This window comes from Psittacula echo (genome assembly GCF_963264785.1).
Source record: "Psittacula echo genome assembly, chromosome: 15".
In the NCBI taxonomy this organism is placed as follows: domain Eukaryota; kingdom Metazoa; phylum Chordata; class Aves; order Psittaciformes; family Psittacidae; genus Psittacula; species Psittacula echo.
The window spans coordinates 11165727-11188376 of NC_137751.1; the positions used below are offsets into that span (position 1 = coordinate 11165727).

Consider the following 22650-nt stretch of genomic DNA (forward strand, 5'->3'; position numbering starts at 1 on the left):
TGCTACTGTGTATTAACATCATTTTTCTATTCAGATACTAAGTCTAAAGTGGTTTTACCACCTGTGCTACATACATGGCTCAGGACAGACCTTAGCATATCCACACTGCAGTGATCCAAGGCACATAAACTGGAGGACAGTAAGCTATGAAACCCATCATCCCCTTGAAATGCACGTGCATAGAAAGTAAAAGCAAAAGAAGGTTTATTTTCTAAGACAGCATGACAACTACCTCCTTTCTGTTAAGTATAAGTGATTAAGCTTACAAAAACATTTTCTTCTTTCTATGATTTGTATGGAGACACTCCAACAGGAAAGTGTGAACCCAAGCTGCCAGATGAAGGTAACCGTAGGCTGCACAACACTGATTAAAGTCTGCCTGGAAAAGTACTGAAATCAATGGCAGGAAATGGACTCATTCATACATTTTTTTCAATTAGCCTTTCTCATTTATAGCTTACTTCTTGCTCTGAATTTAGGTCCAAGTCACCCCAGGTCTGTAACAGAGTTGAAAACTCTATTTGCCATCAATAGGCTATGAATTTAAAATCAATTCCAATCCCAACCATACATTTTGCAGTGACAGTATTCATTAACTTGCCAGGATTGCTGTCCCTATGCACCTATTTCCATGCACAGAAATGCAGCTATCAGTGTTTAATGACATCAGTCAAGTACACAGTAAACAAAGTCTGACAGATGGTCAGTTCTGGTGGAGCTACACCTGACTGAAACAGGATCTTGTGTCACACATGAGATCAAAACAGGCACAGAACATGCTGTAAGTCATAAAAGCAGTAGTAGAAGACCTGATTCCCTAATTAGAGCCCCAACTCATCAAGAAATAAACAAACCCCCTTAAGACCCACTTTCTTAACTCCTGAAAGCAGACCAAATTCCTTAACTCCTGACCACTGAGAAGAATTTAAATGAAAATTGATGTGCCAAACTGAAAAACAAACAAGCACACAAGAAGTCCCTTTGGCCAGCAATTTATTAGCTGTAAATAACACTTTTACCCCAATTTATCAAGGCAAATAGGCTCCTGACGACATGGATATGCCCATTAAATTACTTCTTTGTTTCTAAGGAACACAGAGCTTTGCAGACACTTCAGGATCACCATCTCCCTGTTTCACACTAACATTACAGCCAAGTAGAGTATGCTATTCTGTGGCTTAACTAGGTAGAAGAACCCAAAAGAAGGGCAGCAAATCTTAATTCAGAGTAGAGTCATCAACTGGTGGGAGAACCATGAAACTACAGGATTACACAAAGAGAGAAACTCTAGTGAAAAAGAGACAACTTTCTCTTAACCCACTACACAGCAAAGTTTCAATTCAAGGAAAACCCAGGAAGGAACACACATTTCTCACTGAGTAGTTACTGAAATGCTGTTCCACAGATCAGCTCCCCAAAGGATTAAATTTTATGTATGACAAAGCTGCCAGTTACACAAACACGGAGTGACCATTCCAAAAGCAAGACAGACAAAGCTGATTATCAATAAAGCTATTTTTGAGTACCAAGCCTATTTATAAAATTAATACCACCAAGCTTTCTACTTGATATTTAAAGTGTCAAACATGACATCAAGAGTTCAGTCCTACATAGCTGAAATCTGAAAAACAGAACAGAAAAAAACTCCCCATACATACAATAAACTTTTTTGAGACAAAAATGAAATAATTATTAATAATAATAATAACAACAACAACCACCTACTTCTGTCATTTTCTACCTCCTTCTTTTCCTGTCACGATTGCTCAAAACAGAAGTACGGACAAACAAACATATATGGCTGCATATTTTTCTTTATACTTATTTCCTAAGAGTACTCATTTTCATTTACCATGACATCATTTTGGAGCCACAATTATCTTGGCATATAAATTTTTAATGTAAGAGTCTGCCACCAGGACGTGTATTTAGACTGCAAAAGCTTTTGTTTGCTTTCTTCAAACAGGATTTGATTAATAAATACATAAATAACCCCCCCAAAAGCTCCCACATTCTTAAAATATACTCCAATACAGCCCGTTCTGCAACAGGCACCCGGAAACAAAGGAATAGTAATTTCTGACTCATAAATGGAGATTGCTTTATTTTCAAGGAACAAAATTTGCCCTTCACAGAGATATTCAGCAGTGGCAGACTAAACTGAAGGGGAAAAAAAAGGGAAGAATTATTTGCTTTTCCCAAACTTGCATTAAGCATTTTATTCACCTGGAGAAATGGTTAAATCCATTTCTGGTCAGCATATGCTTTCCTAGTTTTATTTGAAGACAGAGAATTACACCAGACTTCTCACTTGACACTTGTTTTCAGGGTGGCAACAAATCCCTTTGGATTGTCACACCTCTCCTTTCCAGAGTACTTCACTTAATGCAATGATGATAACTTAAGCTACAGAAGGGGGAAAAGAAATGGTTCTAACCAGCAGCTTTGCAGAGGAAGATGTGCAGCTGCTCGCCAGTGTTACTATTAAGTAGTTCTGCAGAAGTAACTCTGAGGCAGTTCCCCATTTTGGCTTTCAGAGACATTATTGCATTCAACCAACAATTTAACATCCACAGTGTGCTCTCTATTAACTAAACATCCACAGGCAAACAGTCTGGTACAAATTTAATGCTATATACATAAAAACTTAGTATTGTTGACAAATGCAGATCTCACCTATGATACAGAATTGAACCTTGCTGCATCTTATCTGTTACAATATCTTTTTATTTATTCCAATGAATCAATAATTGCAGGATCAAAAAATATTCAGCTGAGCACTGCATGTTATGAACATCTAACCACGTTATAATGATTACATTAATGGAAGTTTGCAATACACTATTAAACTTTGAAAGTAATATTATTTTTCATTCAAGTTGAATGACTGAAACACACTTTTCCACTGTAACTTTTAGCCCTAGTAGTGCCTATTCCTACTCTATTTTCCTTTATGTTAAACACTGTATGACATGCTACATAAAGGATCTCAGGAAAAAAACAGAAAGGCCATCACAATTAAAATCTAAAGAAATGGAGGTGTTTGACCAAATGGGAATATATTCTTCTATAATACAATCAAGACAAGAACAAGAATAAAGGGAAGAGAAATTAAGGGTCCTTTAAATAGCTTAATTATCCCTGCACAGTTGAATAGCCATACACAATAACTACTAAGCAATGTTTGCCATGATACTGTACAAACTTGCATCACTGTTTATAGGACCATTTTCACGGCATCTGACATGAGCTGCTTGCATTTTACAGGGGCATCATCTCTGAAGATCTTAGTGCTGTTTCCACCAGCTGCTGTTCACTGTGAAGTGTTGCTCAAGATCAGCACCAAAGCTACATCTGCTTTATATCGATGCAGTAGGCAAACAAACCTGAGAGCATTTTCAGGTTCAGGTCAAACACCAGTCACCAAAAATGTCACTCAATACTTGTTAGTAAGACAACGTGTTGTCCTGGGTCTTCGGTGTACAACCATTTTTACTGAAATCTTCCCCAAAGTATGTTTGTCCAGCATCATTACATGGGAAAAAAGCCAACGTACTGTTTCTGTTTCCTCTTTTTTTTTTTTTCCACTTCCTGCTTCTTCTCTCCCTTTTCACAGCATTCACATGTTAACTACTTCCTTGCTTTGTTACTGCCTCCCTCCTCTTCTTTCTTGGACACAAACCCAGGCAGTTGCTGTTCTGGGGTCCAACTCTCCATCCCTTGGCACTTCATTTGCACTCAGTAAAGTGGAATCACTCCTGACTTCCTCCCAGTTTTGATAAGCCCACTTCATGTGATGAGTAATGCTCCTCACCTCTTCTACCCATTTAGTCATTCTGCCCCAGGTAACTTACGTCTAGTTTTACATTGATGCTTAGTTAAACATTATATACATTAGATTGCAGTGGAACAGCATTCACTCACATCAAGTATCACAGGAATGCAGTTAATTGCATATGTCTGCGTTGACAGAAGTAGGCTTGAATTTTCTTCCAGCAATTCATCTTTCATTGCTAAAAGCACCATTTCTTCCCAAGGACAGTCCCCTACCTCCAACATTAAAGCCTGGCTCTTCCTACACCCCTTAACAGAGCAGCCGGTTCTTGCCTTCGCCATTTAACTAGCACTATCATCAGCCCTCTCGGTTTTGCACGCACAATTTTCCCCATGGAAGTTTCAACTTGATGCATGAGGGGGTTTGGCATCATTAGTTTTTACTTCATTTCTGCCATTGCTGAATGCAGGTGGGGAGAATAATCCCTCATAACATTTCAGGAAAATGTTATTTGTTAGCACTTTTCATTTTGGGCCTCATCATTTCAGTGATAACTTAAATAGGGCAGCAGTGGGTGAACCACAGTGTCAGAGAAGTCACCCGGATGCTATGGTTATCCTACAGAAAGCATTTTGGCTGCATTCTGCTGCTACCATCAGCGAATCTCAGGCAGGCAGAGTTGGTAAGCTCGAATACAGAGCAGAGTATTTCAAAAGTCTGCAGCAAGCTACAGTCTGGTGAACTTTGAATTCATCTCTAGTGACACAAAATGGAGAGAACCAAATTCCCAACCTCATCCCACTCATCAGCATTCTCCCTGCTCTCTCAGTGGCACATTTATTCCCTTTGCTTTAACAGATTTTCATTTTTTATATCCACTCTTCACAAGAGGATCAATTTTAAAAGACGACTGCAGGAAAGAAGCTCAATGACTTCTGGGGTTTATGAAGGGTTTATTTACTCTACAGGCTGTGTGCATTTACTCAAACTAGGCACCGCTTGAGCAAACAAGACCATAGGGATGGCTGCACAAAACACAGTAGAAGGTTAAGTATCCAAGTCACAGGGAACTGTGGTTCTTGCAACTGTGGTGAAGGGATGAGGGGTGTTATTGTGCTCAAATTCTCCACTTTCATACAGTGATGTGACGATGTTTTTGATTTTGGCATGGGGAATTCTTTTTTGTTGTTGTTGATGTGAGTAAAGCTTGTGAAGATTGTGTTGTATGTGGATTTTAGTGATAATTCTTAGATACGTAAATGAGAGAGGTTGGGGTGGAATGGGTTTGCCTAGCAAGGTTTTGATAGCGGGGGGCTGAAGAGGTGCCTTCTGAGAGAAGCTGCTGGAAGCTTTTCCTCTGTCTGACAGAGCCAGTGCAGCCAGCTCCAAGATGCACCCACCACTGGCCAAGGCCAAACCCATCAGCAATGGTGGTAGCACCTCCGGGATAACACAGTTAAGAAAGAGAAGACCTCTGCAATTGCAGCTGGAGAAGAGTGGGAATATGTGAGAGAAGCAGCCCTGCAGACCCCGAGGCCAGTGAGGGAGGGGAAGAGATGCTCCAGGCACCAGAGCAGAGATTCTCTTGCAACCCATGGTGCAGACCATGGTGAAACTGGGCCCTACAGCCCATGGAAGCCTACAGTGGAGCAGATATCCACTTGCAGCCTGGGGAGAACCCAACACCAAAGCAGGGGGATGACCAAAGGAGGCTGTGACCCTGTGGGAATCCTGCACCAGAGCAGGCTCCCATCAGGACCTGCGGCCCCATAAAGACAGAGGCCCACACTGGAGCAGGTTTACTGGCAGGACCTGTGACCTGCAGGGGTCTCACACTGGAGCCGTCTGTTTCTGAAGGACTGCACCCTATGGGAAGGAGCCACACTGGGGCAGTTCATGAAGAACTGCAGCCCACTGCAACTCACGTTGGAGAAGTTGGTGGAGAACTGTCTCCCATGGGAGGGACCCCACACTGGTGCAAGGCAAGACTGTGAGTCCTCCTCCCCTGAGGATGAAGGAGTGACAGTGTGTGATGAACTGACACCACCTACATTCCCTGTTTCCCTGCACTACTGGCAGGGAGGAGGTGGAGAATTCAGGAGTGAAGTTGAGCCCAGGAAAAAGGGAGGGGTGGGGGGGAAGGAGTTTTAAGATTTGGTTTTATTTCTCATTATCCTACTTTGATTGACTGGTAATAAATTAAACTGATTTCCCCAGGTTGAGTCTGTTTTGCCCACGACAGCAATTGTTGAGTGATCTCTCCCTGTCATCTCAAGCCTTTCCTTGTATTTTCTCTCCCCTGTCCAGCTGAGGAGGGGAATGACAGAGCAGCTTTGGTGGGCACTCAGTGTCCAGCCAGAGTCAACCCCCACAGAAGGTTACATATTCAGGTACTGGTGACATTTCTTTACAGGGGTTCACAGCTTGCACTGAGTGTCATTGCTACTGTGATTACACCACTATCAGCTCAAAGCCTGGACAGATCTATATACCCTGCAGTCACAGCCTGACTTGATCCCTTTGGCAAAGCTTTTTTGAGCATTTAATACACAGAAGCTTAAACAATGCATCTGTCAAACATGTCAGCTTTCACACACACTTTCACCACTCCTTTTATTTCATCAGGCTGTCCTACCGCATTAAGTAGTATGTTAAACAACCAACACAATGGATGCACTAAGCAGACAGAGGAGGCTCCTTCAGCCTGTAACACCTCCTTTAAGCAGAGCCACCCAGTCCACTGCCACAGTATTTTAAAGCAAGTCCCCCCCAAATGTCAAGTCACTTTATGAGTCTTCATACTTACACAGAACTGCTTCTGCCAAGCTTTTCCATGCTACCACATCTCATCATTTGCATGATATAACGTCAAAATGTAGAAGAGGATTTAACTACTTCACATAGCAACTGCACTTGACAATGAGGGTTTCAGTGTATCTTGCAAGAAAAACAAAATTTAAAATTACGATATTGTCTGTTGTAATAAACCATCAGAAATCTGCTCTTCTGATCAAATGAGAGAACATTCCTGATTGACAGCCACTGAGGGAGAGATTCTGACATGCACGTCACTACATAGGAGGCCACGTTCACAATCTGTCGCTGAACACCACAAATATGTTTCTTACAATGTAAACATTTGCTAAGCCAAGACAAACTCAGTACTGATCTTCTTTCAAGATCATTTATTTGCTGATTCATTTGGGAATCAAATGGAAATGGGAGTGGGAGGGGAAAAAAAAGTCCTTTTGACTCCCTTACGTTTATCCCTTCGCCTACAGATTTATTAAAGGCGGTCCTCTTTTGGGAGGAAAAGTGAAGAGAGTATGACTCAGCTTTCAGGGGAGAAACCACAACAAACCAACCCTGCTGCATTGTTCTTCTATATTAAATTGCTTCTTCAAAAATAAAACTATTCCATTAATGCAAAAATTCCCCCCAGAACACTAGTTTGAGATCTCATGCTTGCCTGACATTTGTCACAGGGACAACAACTGAGGTGTAGCTTTGGGAGCACCCAGACTGGACCATCCCGAATACTCTCCTTCCCAGTTTCTGAGCAGAAAGGACAAATTTATGATGAGCTAACACACTTGAATATTCAAAGGAAGGTGACAAAAATGAATGTGCAATTGGAGACATAAGCACATGGCTAGACCAAGAAAATAATGCAGAAAAACCCCAAAAGTCATCACTGCTGTGAAATTTATACAAGCAATGGCTTGTGTAGTTTACCATTACTACAGGTATGAAGAGACTGCCATTTCAAGGAAATCAGCATCTTTGGGGACATTTTCAAAAGCTGCTATAATCAATAACAGCATGCAAACCCACTTCCACATGTGCAGCTACCAGACAACACCACTGTACTGCTACAGGTATCAGCAAAGCTTCAGAAACAGCAGTAATTCATGCATGACCTGAGAGTTATCAGTGTGAACAAGCATTACAAAAGCAAGTTAACTCCAGATTTCTTTTCCTCTGTGGCTCTCTATCCCTTCCTACATAACTTGGCCACTCAAACTGGTAGGCAGAGAAGATACTGAGAAAAGTAACAGGTGAAGACTTACTTTCAGAGTAATTTACAAGTGTCACTTGTTGCAGGCATGAAAACATAGTGCTTAGAGTAACGTCTTAAAGGATATAAATCTTACTAAATGGCCTGGAAAATAATTTTGCCAGATGACAAATAATAAATGATGATTACCATCTTTCTTTAATAAGGAACAGGATATGGTTCCTGTCATTTGGAGTAAGGTTTCTACAGCAATTTAATAGCTTCCCTGAGAACAATAGGATACTACTTCCCCAAGTTTCTATAATCTATTTCTTGACAGAAAACACTGCCATCATTCTATATATATGGGGTTTTTTTGCTACCACTAGTCAACCAAATGAATTTCTGAACAGCTAAAAGAAGAAAATCCTCCTCCAGCATTAATATTTAATTAAATATGCCTGGGATACAAGCAGTATAGAACATGAAGACTTTACTAAGCCTGTAGTTATGAACATTTTACATCAATTTAAGTACTGATGGTCACCTGAAGAGGTACCTCAGCACTCCCACTTCACCCTGACCACGCATGCCTTTTATCCCCACCATGCTGCCTTTGAGGCTGTACAGTGACAGGATCAGAGAAGCGACACAGCAACAAGTTGGGGGATGGCAGGGGAGTGAGTCAAACCAGTTTTCAGCCTAACCAGGTCCCCAGGCTTATCACTTGGCTGAGAACATACCAGAACTGGCACAAACATGATGGCGAGGATGCAGACTGATTTAAACTGTGATAAACAAATACTGAACTATACCCTTGGACACTCACATTACTACTACGAGGTCTCCACCCTTTCCTTTATGCTCATCAGGTCTGTCACTAAATCAAACTCATTAATCCAGCAGTGAGTAGTTATCAACCGGGTAACTGAGTTGACCTGGCTAAGTACTGGGCCCAGTGCACAGAGGTGGCACAGAAGAAATGATGGGAATGTCATTGTGGGAGCAGGAAGAAGAGAGCAGGATCACTCCATTCAGCAGCAGCAACCTTCTAGACTGCCTCAGCTGCAACATAAAACCACAGCCCACAGGTCCAGTTTGATAATCAGTTTAAGCCTAAGTGCATGCTGCTTGCCAAAAGAAATAGCCGGGCCTTCCTTCTGTCCTGCACTTTCCCTTGTGGCAACAGATCACTGTACTCATGCAGCAGAACTTACTTTTTAAGACTTGATGACTGTCATTTGTAAGTGATAAATGACCTTCCTCAAATCCTGATTTCCATTCAAGGCTCTCCAGGGGAAGCTTACATACTTAATCTGTATCGGAAAACAAATTCCAAAGCTCAAGTTTCCCATCAGTGTTTGTACACACATGGGTTTTGAACAAATGCAGCTTTTGAAAGGGTGACTCCACTATAGATGGATTTAGACTGGTACAAAACCTAGAGCTGTAGATAAAAATATATAAGAAAACATTTGTATTCCAGAACAAGATTAGGCTCACATTTGATTTTGTGATTCAGACTGATTTACTTCTGCTTAAAAGCAAATATGCTAGTACAACACTGCAGTTAGATTAGACCTATAACGTGCTATTACAACCCTTCCTGCTGTATCATCAGCTAAACATAACCCTCAGTGCCTCAAACGAACATAACCTTTGTAGCATCAGGAGTTCCTACACCATTTGGAGATTTAGCATCTTTATCTCCAGTTTCATCTAAAACTCAAACAGAAGCTGAAGACCTGACAGCTATAATATGTTCACAGCTAGAAGCATCAGTCAAGCACAGAATCCCGAGTCTGGCTAATTGCTTTCTCATTAATTTAGCACACATCTCTAGATACAGCACAAAGATGAAAATATAAACAGGCATCATGAGGTGGCAATTAAGAAAACCTTACTTGAAACCAATCTTTAAAAGAAAATCTAAATATGTGGTGGATGTCATAAAGATGCCAGCTTGTCAGATGGTTTGAACTAATAGAGCCAAATTTATGCTTCATTTTTCACCAAAATAAACCAAGGAACACCACAGCTAAATTATATCACAGTGATTTTGGCACAGACTACTGTTAATGCAAGATGAATGTTCCAATTCCTGTGTCTGAAGTCAATGGGAGTCTAATATGAATTTCAGCAGGCCTTAGGAAAGGCAATTTTCTTAAAAAGGTACCAGATATGAAAATTTATAGTGGATGGTTTAACATAATTACTACTTGAGCAGTAATTTCTAGCAGTCATCTGTGTTTCTCCCTGTGTACATTAAGCCAATGACACTGAAAATACAGATGTAAGGATTGTTTTATACTCTGTGGTTGTACCCAAGTTACTGTACATTTTTTTTCCAAGCAATCAACCATGGTGCTTGTCTCATCATTTTGCATAGCACTGATGGAGCACAGATGAAAATATAACACAAAATTTTTTTCTGTTGGTATTTCAATGGTGACCACCCATGCAAATACCAGAAGTTACTGTACCAAGGCATAGATGTGGTGGGTAAACAGTTCTACACAGAAACACTAGGACAAAAAAGGCAAAAGAGAGCTCTTTCTTCTTTTGTTTTGCAGATTTCTCTCTTTTGTTGCTCTTTAAAAAGCATTTCAAATCTTGTGGTAATTAGCTGTAGGTTAAAAACATGTATTGACAAAAGATGCAATAAAACCCACACAGTCTATTCAGGTCACTTCCCTAAAGGTATGGGCAGCACTGCTATAATCAAAGCTGGTTTGGTTTGATCCTCAGTTAAACCCTTCCTCTTACCTACAGGTCATTCCCATTGGAGCACCTCACTGTCAATGCTTCTGTTATCTTTCAGTTATTGGTTCTGATTCTCTTTGCCATGTATAACTTGGACCTGTTATTGCATTTTTGCTCCATTGTTTTACTGAAAATCATTTTCCACAAAATATAACTAGAAAATAAATATTAACAACAAAAAAATCCCACCTGCATTTAAATCTCTGCTCTCGGTGTGACTCATCACAGTAAGATGCAGCTCTTCACTTATTAAGTAACTAAATCAGGCTGGTTTTTAAGATCTTATTTTTCAGTTCTTAACACTACCAGACACACAAGACCAGACAGGGCTCACAGAACAAGCCCAGTAAATCTCAGCAGTGCGTGTTTCCTGCCCTACTGATATCACCTTTCAGAACTTTTTCCACCTTTTCAAGAGGCAGAAATTAACTTCCAGCAATTAATTTTTGCTATCTGTGAGGCACTTAACTGCTTTGCTTTAAAAGATACCAAGGAAGGTATTAAAGAATTAGATGTCAGCCAACCGTATGATAACTAGATGAGTGACTAATGGTCATTGCTTGCAAAATACTATAACCTGTTCTGAGAAAACATTCAGAACCTGAACACATGTAAGGCAGGGTTGAAAAGCAGTTGAGTTGCTCTTGCTCTATACCAAGAGTAAAGTATAAGAAGATCTTCCCTTCTTAGTAAAAGAAATGGAAAGATCTTAAATAAAGAAAAAGATATTAAACAAACCAAGATCCAACACAGCCAAGGAGCAATGCTGCTTGGAAGACATTTTTCACAGAGGAAGTTTGTAGGGTCATGCAATTTTCTCCAGAAGAAGAATGGAAGCATCGAGTAAACGGAGAGCAAAGGTATGCTCACTGCAGAGCAGAGCAAGCAGAGAGCAGCCAAAACAAGGGCCAGGTACACCAACACCCACGGTGTGGAGGTTGCAAAAGGCCTGTGACAAGGAGAGCAATGTTTAAAGATGAGATGATGGCTGGGACTGAGGAAACTGGAGGATTAGCTGAAGAGCAGGAGTTGCCCAAGACAAGGTCAAATGACTGGTTGTTTGACTGGAGAGGAAAAAAATCTGTGACCAAAGGTCAAGTAAGACCACATTTCTTCCACTTAACTGTGTAGAAGCAGAAATTGCCAGGGGAGATGGAAACAGATGTGAAGTGTGATTCAAAAGCTTCTATTTTCCCCTCTTCGTTGTATTTGGAGGAGTCAGGTCAGGGAAGACAAGCATAGGATGGCAACAGGAAGGAGAGAAGAAGTGCCACAAGTCAGCTGAATGCCAACAGCAGTTGTGGCTGACAGAAGCAGACATGAACGGAAATAAATCAATCAATCAAACACAGCAATTCCTCATTACACAAGCAGTCATGCTGCAGTTCTGCATTCTCAAGGTACTATTGGCACTGCTATAAAGCAACAGGACAACCCAGATGTTTTCTCAAGCACCAGGTGTATTTTTCAGTGAAGAGCTAAAAAGCAATGCTCTTGTTCCTGAAAGACACAGAAATATTAACTACAAGTGTGCTACTCACTTGTTCCTCCTATGTTAATTTATGTGAAGATATCAAATGATTGCAATTTTTCCAGAGATAATTCATCATCATGTTTAACTGACTATACCATGACTAAAATTACACAATGCTTACACTATTTATAGAATAACTTGCAGAGGCTAGTACCATTAACTCAAACACCACTAAATCAGTCACTAGAAACAATTCTGCGAGTAAAGACTATGAACCACTCAGAAGCACTAGACCTTTGGAGTGAAGGATGCTCCTCTTAAATACACACACACAATGGCATTTATAGCTAGTTATCTTTTCTTTTCTCCCCAACCTTGCTGTCAGAGTCTGCTTAGTAAGCGCTGCTTATCAGTGTTCCCAGTTCCTATCTTGGAAGACTTCAGTCACAGTAAAGCCATAACCTCCTGGTTTTGCTTTTCTTTTTAATTACATATTCTTTTAACAATATCCAATATAATCAAATACCCAAACGTAACATGGAAAACTTCACATCTGAAACGTATTTTTAATAAAGTACCTGGAGTGACAACCCAGGAAGTCTGCCATTCAGCCATCACACGTGGTGAAGCCTATGGGATTTGGTCCGCTCCCATGCTGAGAGACATTGTTTGGTTTAGCTTCTTCAAAGTTTTAAAACAAAATTCCTCTTCAGTCACTTTCAAGGAAGTGCACAGAAACTAGTTCCACAGTGGGAATCTGCTCCACCCACAAAGGGCTATGGGAAAGCAACTAAGCATCTTGAGGCACCAGGTCGGAAAGGGAAGAAAACAGTTGCTAAAGCCATCTTCTCTGTGACGACGATCAAGTGGCCAAGCAGCAATAGAAATGGGCAACGAATTTCTATTTTCCAGTGTTCGAAATACAAGAGAGTCATTCCATGTGTTAAAGTATATTCGTTGTGCCTTCAGGCAAGGCAACAGCTAATTATAATGAACAGGGTCAGGGTATCCTTCAAAATTAAGAGTGAGATTTGGGACTTGGCTTCAGCAGCAAACCAGACACCCTGAATGGGTATATTTCTCCTCCAGAGCAAACAGACCTGCTGAATGGACCAGAACTTCCTTAGAAATTCTAAAAAGTGGAAACATGTACATTCAAGGTGTCTGCTTTGCTTCTGAAGCCAAATCCCAGATTAGTCCATTGAACTGACATAGAGAAACAGAGTGCTTAAAAAAAACCCCAAACCTGTGAATGTCTGTAGGTTTTTTTATTAAAAATATATTTATTTAATAATATTAGTAATATTAAATAATAATAAACCCAGGATGAAGCAAAATGAAAGTGAGGGAAGACATTTTTTGGCTCTTGGAAAGTACCAACAATTTTGAAGTTACTCCCCAAGAGAAGAGTTTAATGGTTGACAGTTACATCAACAGCTGAACTTCAGTGCTCAAAACCAGTCCCCTACCAACCACACCTGGCTTTTGAGATGAGTAGTCACATTTTCAGATACTTCTATTTTATCTAAATGTAGTACCGACAAGGAAAATAACTAGAAGCATAAAAGCATCTAAGGCTTAAGTTCTGTTACTTAATTTTCTGTGTGACATCCAAGACCCCTCCACTAGCAATGTTCAGCTATGGGAATATGTGAGAAGTACAGCAGCAGCGAGTCTTTGATCTTGCCAGGATCCCACACTATTGCCACAGGGAAACTGCTGCTCATAGCACTGCTAGTGGTACTAAAATCAATATGCCAGCCTCCTCCAACCTTCCATGTAGAGCTGAGCGTTCTTGCCCCTGAGAGCTGGCAGAATCTCTGAGCACAACAAAAAGACACCATTTTCACTGGCCTAAGCACAGAGGTAGAAACGAGTTATTCCAATACTGCAAGAATGCTTTCTGCTAGCAAATTCTGATTAAGATATCTGATAGATTGTGCCATTAATAGCTTCCTTTATCACAGAATAATACCAACAGTTATGCTAATTACCAGTCTGACTGTACTATGGCTCAAGTTTACTAGTGCAGTAAGAGGAGTTTAATAATTTGCATATTATTGTAATTCATTTTAGTCTTGAAGAATTAATGTTTTATGTAACTGCAGTTTCTTGAAGCTTTTTCCAGATATGAAATGGGGAATAATATTAAAGCTGAGCATTCTGATGCCTAAATATTTTGTTTGTAACCTTATTTTCAGAGCTGGCAAGCATCCAGATGCAAATTAAACCCAGGGAGGCTGAGAGCACACCACCCTCAAAAAGAAAAATGTTTGGAAAAATAAGGCATTTCTGTTCCAGTCACACAATCTAGACAACACACATGAATTAAAGCACTTTGACCAGGATCAATAAGCAGCACACACCTACTTGCAGCACAGGTTGACACCATTAGCTATGACTCCACAGCACAGTGCACAGAGCTACACCAGCGAAAGGACTCTGCACTCAGCCTTTCTGCGATTGCTATCATATGGAAACTCTATTACCACACACAAAAGAATTAGAGGGTTGTTAACATCTACACTAAGGCAAAGTACAAAACTAGGGTAGGACTTGAACTGCATTCTTTTCCTGTGTCTTTGTGCTATGCCTTCCCCTCTTCTTGGGCCTATTTTCATTTCGGTATGGGCATTAGAATAGAATACACATTCTGTATTATATTCCTCTCCTGATGTTCCATATGTTATTACTACAAGAGAAATACTAGTTCTTTTTTATACTTGCTTTCAACAACAAGAATAAAATCATAGCTGATGTGTCTTGCAGAAATAAAGAATGCATAAGGCATTTATAATCAATATAAGTAGTTATAACAAGCCATTATTTTTCCTTAGGGGAACATACTAATCCAGTTCTATTTCGTCACATGTAACCTTAAATCAGAGGTTACACTACCCCTTTAAGCAATAAATTCAGTGTAGACAACTAAAAATACTAAGCAATTCCTTTCTTCAATATTTTCTCTATATGAAAATAGAATGGAGAAGTTTCAAGGCACACTTTTGGCAAGTTATTTAAAAATAATACCAACACACATGATAACAACAGTATAGTAATCTGAGTGGATTAAACCCCCCCAAACTGGTCCTATTACCACCAAAAGAGGATGAGTGAGAGGAGCCATTTTAGGAGCTCTAATTCTTTAGTGTGAGAACACAGCAACCACTTTCAGAATCCATTCGACGTGCAGGCAGTTCCCTTCTGCCATGTGTCTTATTTACAGCATCCTCATCTTCCCACAGCTAGTAAGCATGAGAAAGACAGCAATCCGTACCTCCTACAAGAAAGACTTCATCAACCTACCGAATTACTAAATTTTACTTGCACCTTTTTGCCTTCTTTTAAGTTAAAGAACAACATCAACAAAATAAAATCTTCCCAACTTGGAACTTCAAATATACTACTAACATACAACTACCTTTCCTGGTCAAGAGGCAGCAAACATTTGTACAATGCACAGCGCCGCTGCACACCTGCAGTCAGACAAGTCTGCAAGAGCCAAGAAGAAAATATGTTGGAAGTTGTTCTGTAGCTCTCAGAAGAACAGGCTAAAGAACAATAAACAATGGTTATTCACCAGAAAGTACACAAGAGCAACCCATACCAACACTGATCTTACAAGCATGACAGCAAGCAAATTCACCTTCCCTTTAGTGCTCTAGAAGGAGGAGCGTGCAATCATTGGCCTTAATGTAGGGAAACCCCCCACAAGCTAAGTACCTTTATCTTTAACACTTTAAAAAGGTAGATTGAAATAGTGAAATCCCTGAGGAGAAGCACTTCCTTGTGCAACTCCACTAAAAAAGAAAAAGCCCACACAATTCCCTAGATATGCATAATTAAGAATACATGATTGCCCTTTTCTAACAGTGCTTTCCCAGGGAAACTCAGCTGCTCTCTAAAAAGAGAGCTCTGGCATAGTCCCATGGCTGGGTAAGCACTGATCCTTCAGGATTCTGCACACCTCTCTAGTCCTACTTCTACAACCTGTCCAGCCTCAACCTACATTTCTTGCCCTCTTGCCCCTCCCATATATCCCATACACTAAACACTGCCCCTTCAATCCCATCCATCCAGCCAAGCATTACTTACACTTTCTCTGATATGCACACAGTTCTGTAACCTATTCTAAAGGGAAAAAATACTTTCTTGTCCATAATTCCTCCCAGATCAGACACAAATAACCTTTCCATAACAAAAACCTTCAGGGAAAGCTTAGCTGCCTCTTGCACAGGTAAATACCATCTTGAGAGAAGAGCTGTCATCTTCTTTGTCTTTTCCAGCACAGGAATGAACTGTCCACACCAAGTGTCCTGACCTCAACCTCCTGAAGAGCCTTTCTGCTGCATGCACAGATCGAATACAGCCCAACATCACCTGCTGCGGCTAAATCAATGACAGAGCCCTATCCAGTCGATCAATGTCTACCTGGATACAAGCATCACCACCCTTTCCCCCTTCTCCCCAGGGCGGGAGGCCCTCCTCATCCCACCGAGCACGCAGGCTGGGAGCCCCTTTCCTGGCAGGAGCCAGCAGTGCTCCTGCTAATGCTCTGAAGCATTATCCTCCCTCCTCAGCGCTGAGGAGCCGCCCTTGCTCCACATTGAACACATTTACAGACTAATAACCCCCTGCGATGCCCCCTTCGCCCTCTCAAGGCCTTCCCGGTCCACCTCTCCAGGCCAAGCTCCCCCCCTGGGCGCTCACCCTCCTCCGGCCGGGCACAGCTCCCCTCCGGGCCCCGCAGGCCTTCCCATCGCGGGCCGTGCCCCACGCACCCTGCCCCGCCGATCCTATCTCCTCGCTGCCCTCACCACCCACCGTCGCGGCCCCGCAAGGCCGCCTCGTCCAGGCCGCTGCCCCCCGTCCCCCGGCCGGCGCGGCTAAGCAGGCGAGCCCGGGGCTGGGCAGGCCGCAGCAGCCCAGCTCCAAGAAGAGAGGCCGCATCCCCATTTACCGTCCGTCGGTGGGCTCGGGCCGGGCTGGGCCATGGCTGCGGAGGGCGGGCGGCACCGCCTCGGCCTCCTCCGCCTCCAGCCGCGGCGTCGGAGCGGGAACCGCTACGCCAGGGGGCCCCGGCGAGAGTCGAGAGCTGCCGGCCCAGGCCTCCGCCTCCTCCGCCTCATCCTGACAGCTGCCGCCGCCGGCGGGAGGAGGAGGAGCACCGCGCAGGCGCCCACGGTGAGACCACGGGACCGGCTGCCGCCACCGGGGCTGGGAGGGCTGAGGCCGCGGTGGGTTCTCTCGGGCCGGCTGCCGGCCGGCACCTGCTGAGGTGCTTTGTCACCCAGTGACCGAGAGGGGGGGCAGAGCCGGCCCCGGCGGGAGCCGGGCTGAGGCCTCCGCCCGTGGCGGGCAGGGCTGGGGCGGCGGCGGCCTCGATGGAGGAGCTGGCGCGGCTGAAGCCGCCCGGCGGGGTTCCCGCCGCCACGAGTCCACCCTGAGGCCCGATCGCGGCCGAGCCGCCGCCGCCTGCCCCCTCCGCCCGGCCGGTTCCCCCGCCTCGGCCTGGCCGAGCGGCAGCGGGACACCCCCGGGGCTGAGAAGCCAGCAAAACAGTGCTGTGCTGCGCAGTGAAGCTGGAGTGGCCGGGGCTGGGATGGTGGATGGAGCCTGCCCGGCCACAGGATCTCTTCCCACCACCCATGGGGCATTGGTGTGCAGTGGTGGAGGAGGGCATTAATCCTTCCACTGCACTAGGAGATTGGGGTCTGAGCTCCACGTTTTTAGCAATAAAGAAAATAGATTTATATCCGTTGAGAGCATGTAAAACCATAGACAGGGTTAGAGTGCAGAGCTGATACCAAGTCTTGTCATGGGCTGATCTGTTACAGCTGGCCTTAGGGTTTGCATCCCCAAAAAGTCATTTTTAAGCTGAATCTCACTTGTTCCTGCAATTTTCAAGGCCTTGCAATCAAAGACATGGTATGGCAAGGCGTGGGTTTCTGCGTTTCATGTTACGTTTTTGCTCAGTTGAACCAAATACGAACTTGAAATGGGGAACCTCCGGAAATTAATCTTTTACATTTTGCCTATTTTGAGGTAAATCTTTTCAGTTTCTACTGTTGTAAAATACAGGCTTAAACTGAAGACAACTTTTCACTGTTCCAAACTTGAGACATGTCGGGCTTTCTTTTTGTGGATATTGGGAGAATCCTTTTGAAAATCTAGCCCTAACGAAGGGAACTGAGCTCTTGAAACTCCCTCCTTGTGTGTGTTCATATGAGTGCCCCAAACCCCCCATACCAGCAGCTGTTTTCATCCTGTTCACATCAAGGCAAAACTCCCACACATTTGATTCAGCCTGGATCAGACTCGTGCATCACCCCTGCTGCAAACAGAAGGTAAGATAATATCAAACTTGGTATCTGTTGTACCTACAAGTGCTTATTAAGGGATAAATATCATATCTCTTCCATCACTTCCATAGCCAGAATATTGACTATTGGAATTGCAACATTTCAAAATCTTAATCAGAACTCTTGGGGGTACATATTAAATTGGTTTTATACAGTAGTTTGAAGAACAGAAAAACTCTTATGGGGCTTGTATGTCCATCCATATCCCCCTCCTTCTTGTTTTCCAGTCTAAAGCTGTACTAGCTTTGTAGGTTTGGTTCTTACTTAATCTTTACTTCTTTTTCTAGACAGTAATTGAACTTGACAGAGGCAAAGGTTTATGCAGTATCTAGTCACAATGGCTTGTAACCTGGAACAACTGGGTAATTTCCTCTTTGCCTCCCAAAATGTACCATTTAATTCTAATCACTTGTAGTTCTCATAGCCTTGGTCTCAAAGGATTTTCCAGCATGACTCAGCTAAACCTTAGAAGAGGTAAGCGAGGTTTTAGCAGTGGTTCGCAGTCACAGGAACAGGTCTGTTGCAGTGGCAGAACCAGCAGACACCAAAAATGCTGAATTCTATTGCTGTAAGTGTTGGACAAGTGCAGTATTAATGAATCAGTGAGGCATGGGTCAGAGCTGAGAGCTGCAGGTGGGCAGAGACTATTTCTGGAATAAGCTGCTCCAGGAATAATAAAGCCTCTACAATCCCATGCATTTTTATCAAATACTTTTGGCTTGCAAGTCGAACATGGCTGTTTTCAGCATCAGTACCGCAAACTGCAGACCTGAGGTAATGGAAGATGCATCTTCCTGGAGAGTGTGTGCTGTGCTAGCACAAGCTGGAGGACTAGCTGGCACCTTGCACTCTGCCTCAGATGTAACCTTGCAGCCTTACTGGGAAGGAGAGTTTTTGCAGCTTTTGTTTAGACAGTAACATCCAGTGAGCATCAGTGAGTGTGTTCTCTCAGGGGAGACCAGGAGTAAATTGAGGGGGACTGTGGTGGTTTGGTTTGCAAAGAGAGCAGTGAAGTGATTTACATAACACATGTAGGAGAGAAAACATACTTTCTTTTTGCCCAAGGAAAATAAAACAAGTAGCAAAAGAGCTAAGTAAACCTGTTTTCCTGATAGATCAGTCTTGTGATTGATTCGATGCTCATGTATGCTCAAGTTCCAAGTGAAACTTCTACTGTTTTTTTAATCTTTCCGTGGCTTTTTCTTTTTCCTTTTTCTTATTTTTTTTTTCTTTAGTTGCATCACTTTAACCTCAACTGAAGCATCTCTTTTCATTAGGCTTTAAAGAATGGTCACTGTCACTATCTGTGAAACTAGTCCCAGATCCTAGGCCTGGCTGAGTTACCCTGGCTATGTCCCAGCTCCACATCAGGACAAGACCCAATTACATACATTGTACTACAACTTGCCACAAAGTACACAGCTTTGGGGGAAGTCATTGCACGCTCCAGCAAGTCCTTTGATGTGGATGATCAGAGGGCCAAGAGCTGTGATCAAACTGATGAAGAGTATGATCATGAAAGCTTTGTATTTGTAGGAAGTGAGACTAACAGAATACAGGAGTAATTCCTTTAGTTTTGAATGGTGCAAGATACTGTTGTTTTATACAACAGCTAAGCTGATTATGCAAAAAACAGAGTCTTTAAAAAGGTAAACTAAAGTTCTGGACTTGCAGGGCCAAGTCTACATCTGGTGTGAATTCAGCGGAAACAGGCTGATACGTGGAAAATGAGAAGCTGGCCTGTAGCACAGAATCAAAATGTAGATCAAAAAGACCCTCTGAATTGTGCTGTTTCTCATTTATGCTGCTTTACTGGCCTACTGGCCACAAAGAAGTTCAGTTCTATTGTGCCCTGTATGGTAGGAGTATGCAGTGAATTACAGGCCCTGCTGCCCATGGTGTTCATCTCATAAACCATCCACTGTTTAATTCAATTTATCCAAGAAAGCTGAGTGAGAAGGCAGATTTGGGAAGAGACTCTGTGGGTTGCTAGACTAGACTCCACTGCACTCGGAGAGGAAGAAGACTCTAGAACTGAGGATCCTGTGCCTGAGCAAGTAGGAAAACTAATTCCAAGACCAACTATCCCACATACTATCTATAACCATCTATCCTACATGTATCTACCTGTAGGTGTTACACAGTGAAGATTTTGGTAAGGGACCCCTTCACTGAACAAACCATGAAATGACGTCTTGAGATGAGTGCAGCAGGAATGTTTGAATGTAGAGAGTCAACATCTGTCCAGACAAAAGTGAGTGTTCTTAACTGCAGGTGAAGCCCAGGGAAACAGAAGTTGCATGCATCTTTAAGGAGGGACTCAGCTGCTCACAATAGCAAGTCTTGGGTTCATTCAGAAGGCAAGTACTTGTCCTTCTAGCAAAAGAGAAGAGGAAAACCAGAACTTACTGCTTGCGCTTTAAATATTTCTAGGTTTGCCAGAATTTGTCTACTGTTTCCCTCACTCTTTTATTTGTTTAAAATAAGAAAGTCTTCAGACTTTCTTAATGTTTATTTTCCTTTTGTTGAGATTGATGGGGCATTAGCATTAAGTATTAGTTCTGCAGATATGAGTGTTTGTAGGTTTTGGTCCTTTCCTTTTAATACAAAGCTTTTGGACAAAATTTACATTCGTCAAAGTATTACCATAAAGAGGTTGGTTAAAAATCCCAAGCCAGTCATGCTCTTTGCTTCAAAAGTTATTCTGGAATGCAAGGAATTCAGTCTGGAACAATTACATTATTTGCAAGGGTAACTTCTTAGCGAACCCTGGAATAGTTCATGTGGTTAAAAACTTTTTCAAGAGCTATTGAAAAATTATGTTATCCCATCTATTGTTTAAAGGATTCCATGTGGTCCAGTTCTTTGAATATATGGGAAGCAAATGAAGCCAAAAATGAAAATCTGGCAGGCAAAAAACAAAGTGCTTGCATTGGCCCTAAATCCAGATATATGCACATTAATGATCTCATTTGAAAGATGTCTATATTAAGATTTGAAAGCTCTCTGGGTTCCCAAGGGGCAAGCTCACTGAATATTGTGATGTACCATGAAACTAAACAATTTTTCTTACTGCAAAATAAGCAAGGAATCAGAAACTCATTCAATGTGCATAGCAAAGGGCACATTAAGAGCATAGTCCTTTGGGTAACCTTGCTCAGCAATGCTTCATTAGAATTGTCACTGCAGGGAGGCACAAAACCAACACTGCTTTGTACTCACACATCCCTTCACTGGAAGATCTAAAAATATGCCATAACCCATTTAGACGCCCTATACCTGTATTAACAAAGTTGTCTACAGACACACAGAGAAGGAAGCAAAGGGGTTCAGCAGATATGGTGGCAGAACTTCCCATACTGGTTTAAACTGCTAGTGTCCTATAGTCTGCTCTGCCTCATGTTACAGTTAAGCTCTCTTAAGATTGAGTGTAGGATTGAGCAGTGTTTAGCCTTAGTCCAAAACTGCCTTCATTAGTGATTTAAGTAGAGATGCTGGACTTTGTATTGCAGTAGTTGAAGTGTGGACACACAGTCCCTCCTGCCAGCTCTGTTATTGTAGCAGGATTTTACGACAGATGAGAGCAGGCATCAGCAAGGCCCATGTCAATCCCCACAGACATCATCCCACATCAGACTTTGCCCAGAAAAGCCCGATGTGGCCCAGCAGCAGAGACAATGAAGGTAGTGGAACCCAGAAAGAACTCTTGGTTTTTGCTCTGTTCATGAGATTATACTTTTCTTTTAAAAAAACTAAAATAACAATGGGGGAGCTGCTTTTTGGGTCTGTTTTGTATGTAAGTATTGCATGGACTAGTAATCTTCAGAATAGACCGTGTTAACGGTGGCGTCTCATGCATTCAACTTCCAAATCTTGAGAAGACCAATTCGTTAACATCAATAAGATGACCCATATCAGATCTGCAGGATTTGGGCCATTTATCCCATTTTCTTCCTCTGAGCACAGGCAGATCAGATATCTCATAAATTCTAATGATTGCAATGCCCATTTGCCAAGAGAAGGATGGAGTGTTGCAAGTACCATGAAATTCCTTGTCCCATGTGTGTCATATTAAGTGGTGTAACCAGAAGGCTTCCATATCAAGACTTTAACAGCAGTGCTCATTTTGGAGTGTTTTATTAATCCAACCTCTGTTAACTCTCAGTGTGTCCGTTTCAGAACTGCCTCTGGCAATATTTAGGAGAACATGAGCCCAAGAAGACTCAGCAATCCTTGTGTAAACCATGGACCGAGGAGATTCCAGAGGATTTCAGAGGAT

At 42.3% G+C, this 22650-nt stretch overlaps 1 protein-coding gene across 3 annotated transcripts in view; it reads right to left on the minus strand.

Moving 5' to 3' along the window:
• Positions 1-17250, minus strand: part of RABEP1 (rabaptin, RAB GTPase binding effector protein 1) — a 45870-nt gene extending 28620 nt beyond the window's left edge. For 2 of the 3 annotated variants that reach the window (XM_080629998.1, XM_080630000.1), the window contains exon 1: positions 12588-12636. In XM_080629998.1, the coding sequence (XP_080486124.1) occupies positions 12588-12624 (37 nt within the window). In that variant the 5' untranslated portion in view covers positions 12625-12636. Of the gene's footprint in view, positions 1-12587; positions 12637-16969 lie in introns of those variants that run through there. The other variant, XM_080629999.1, reaches the window with a different exon arrangement.
• Positions 17251-22650: the final 5400 nt, after the last annotated feature.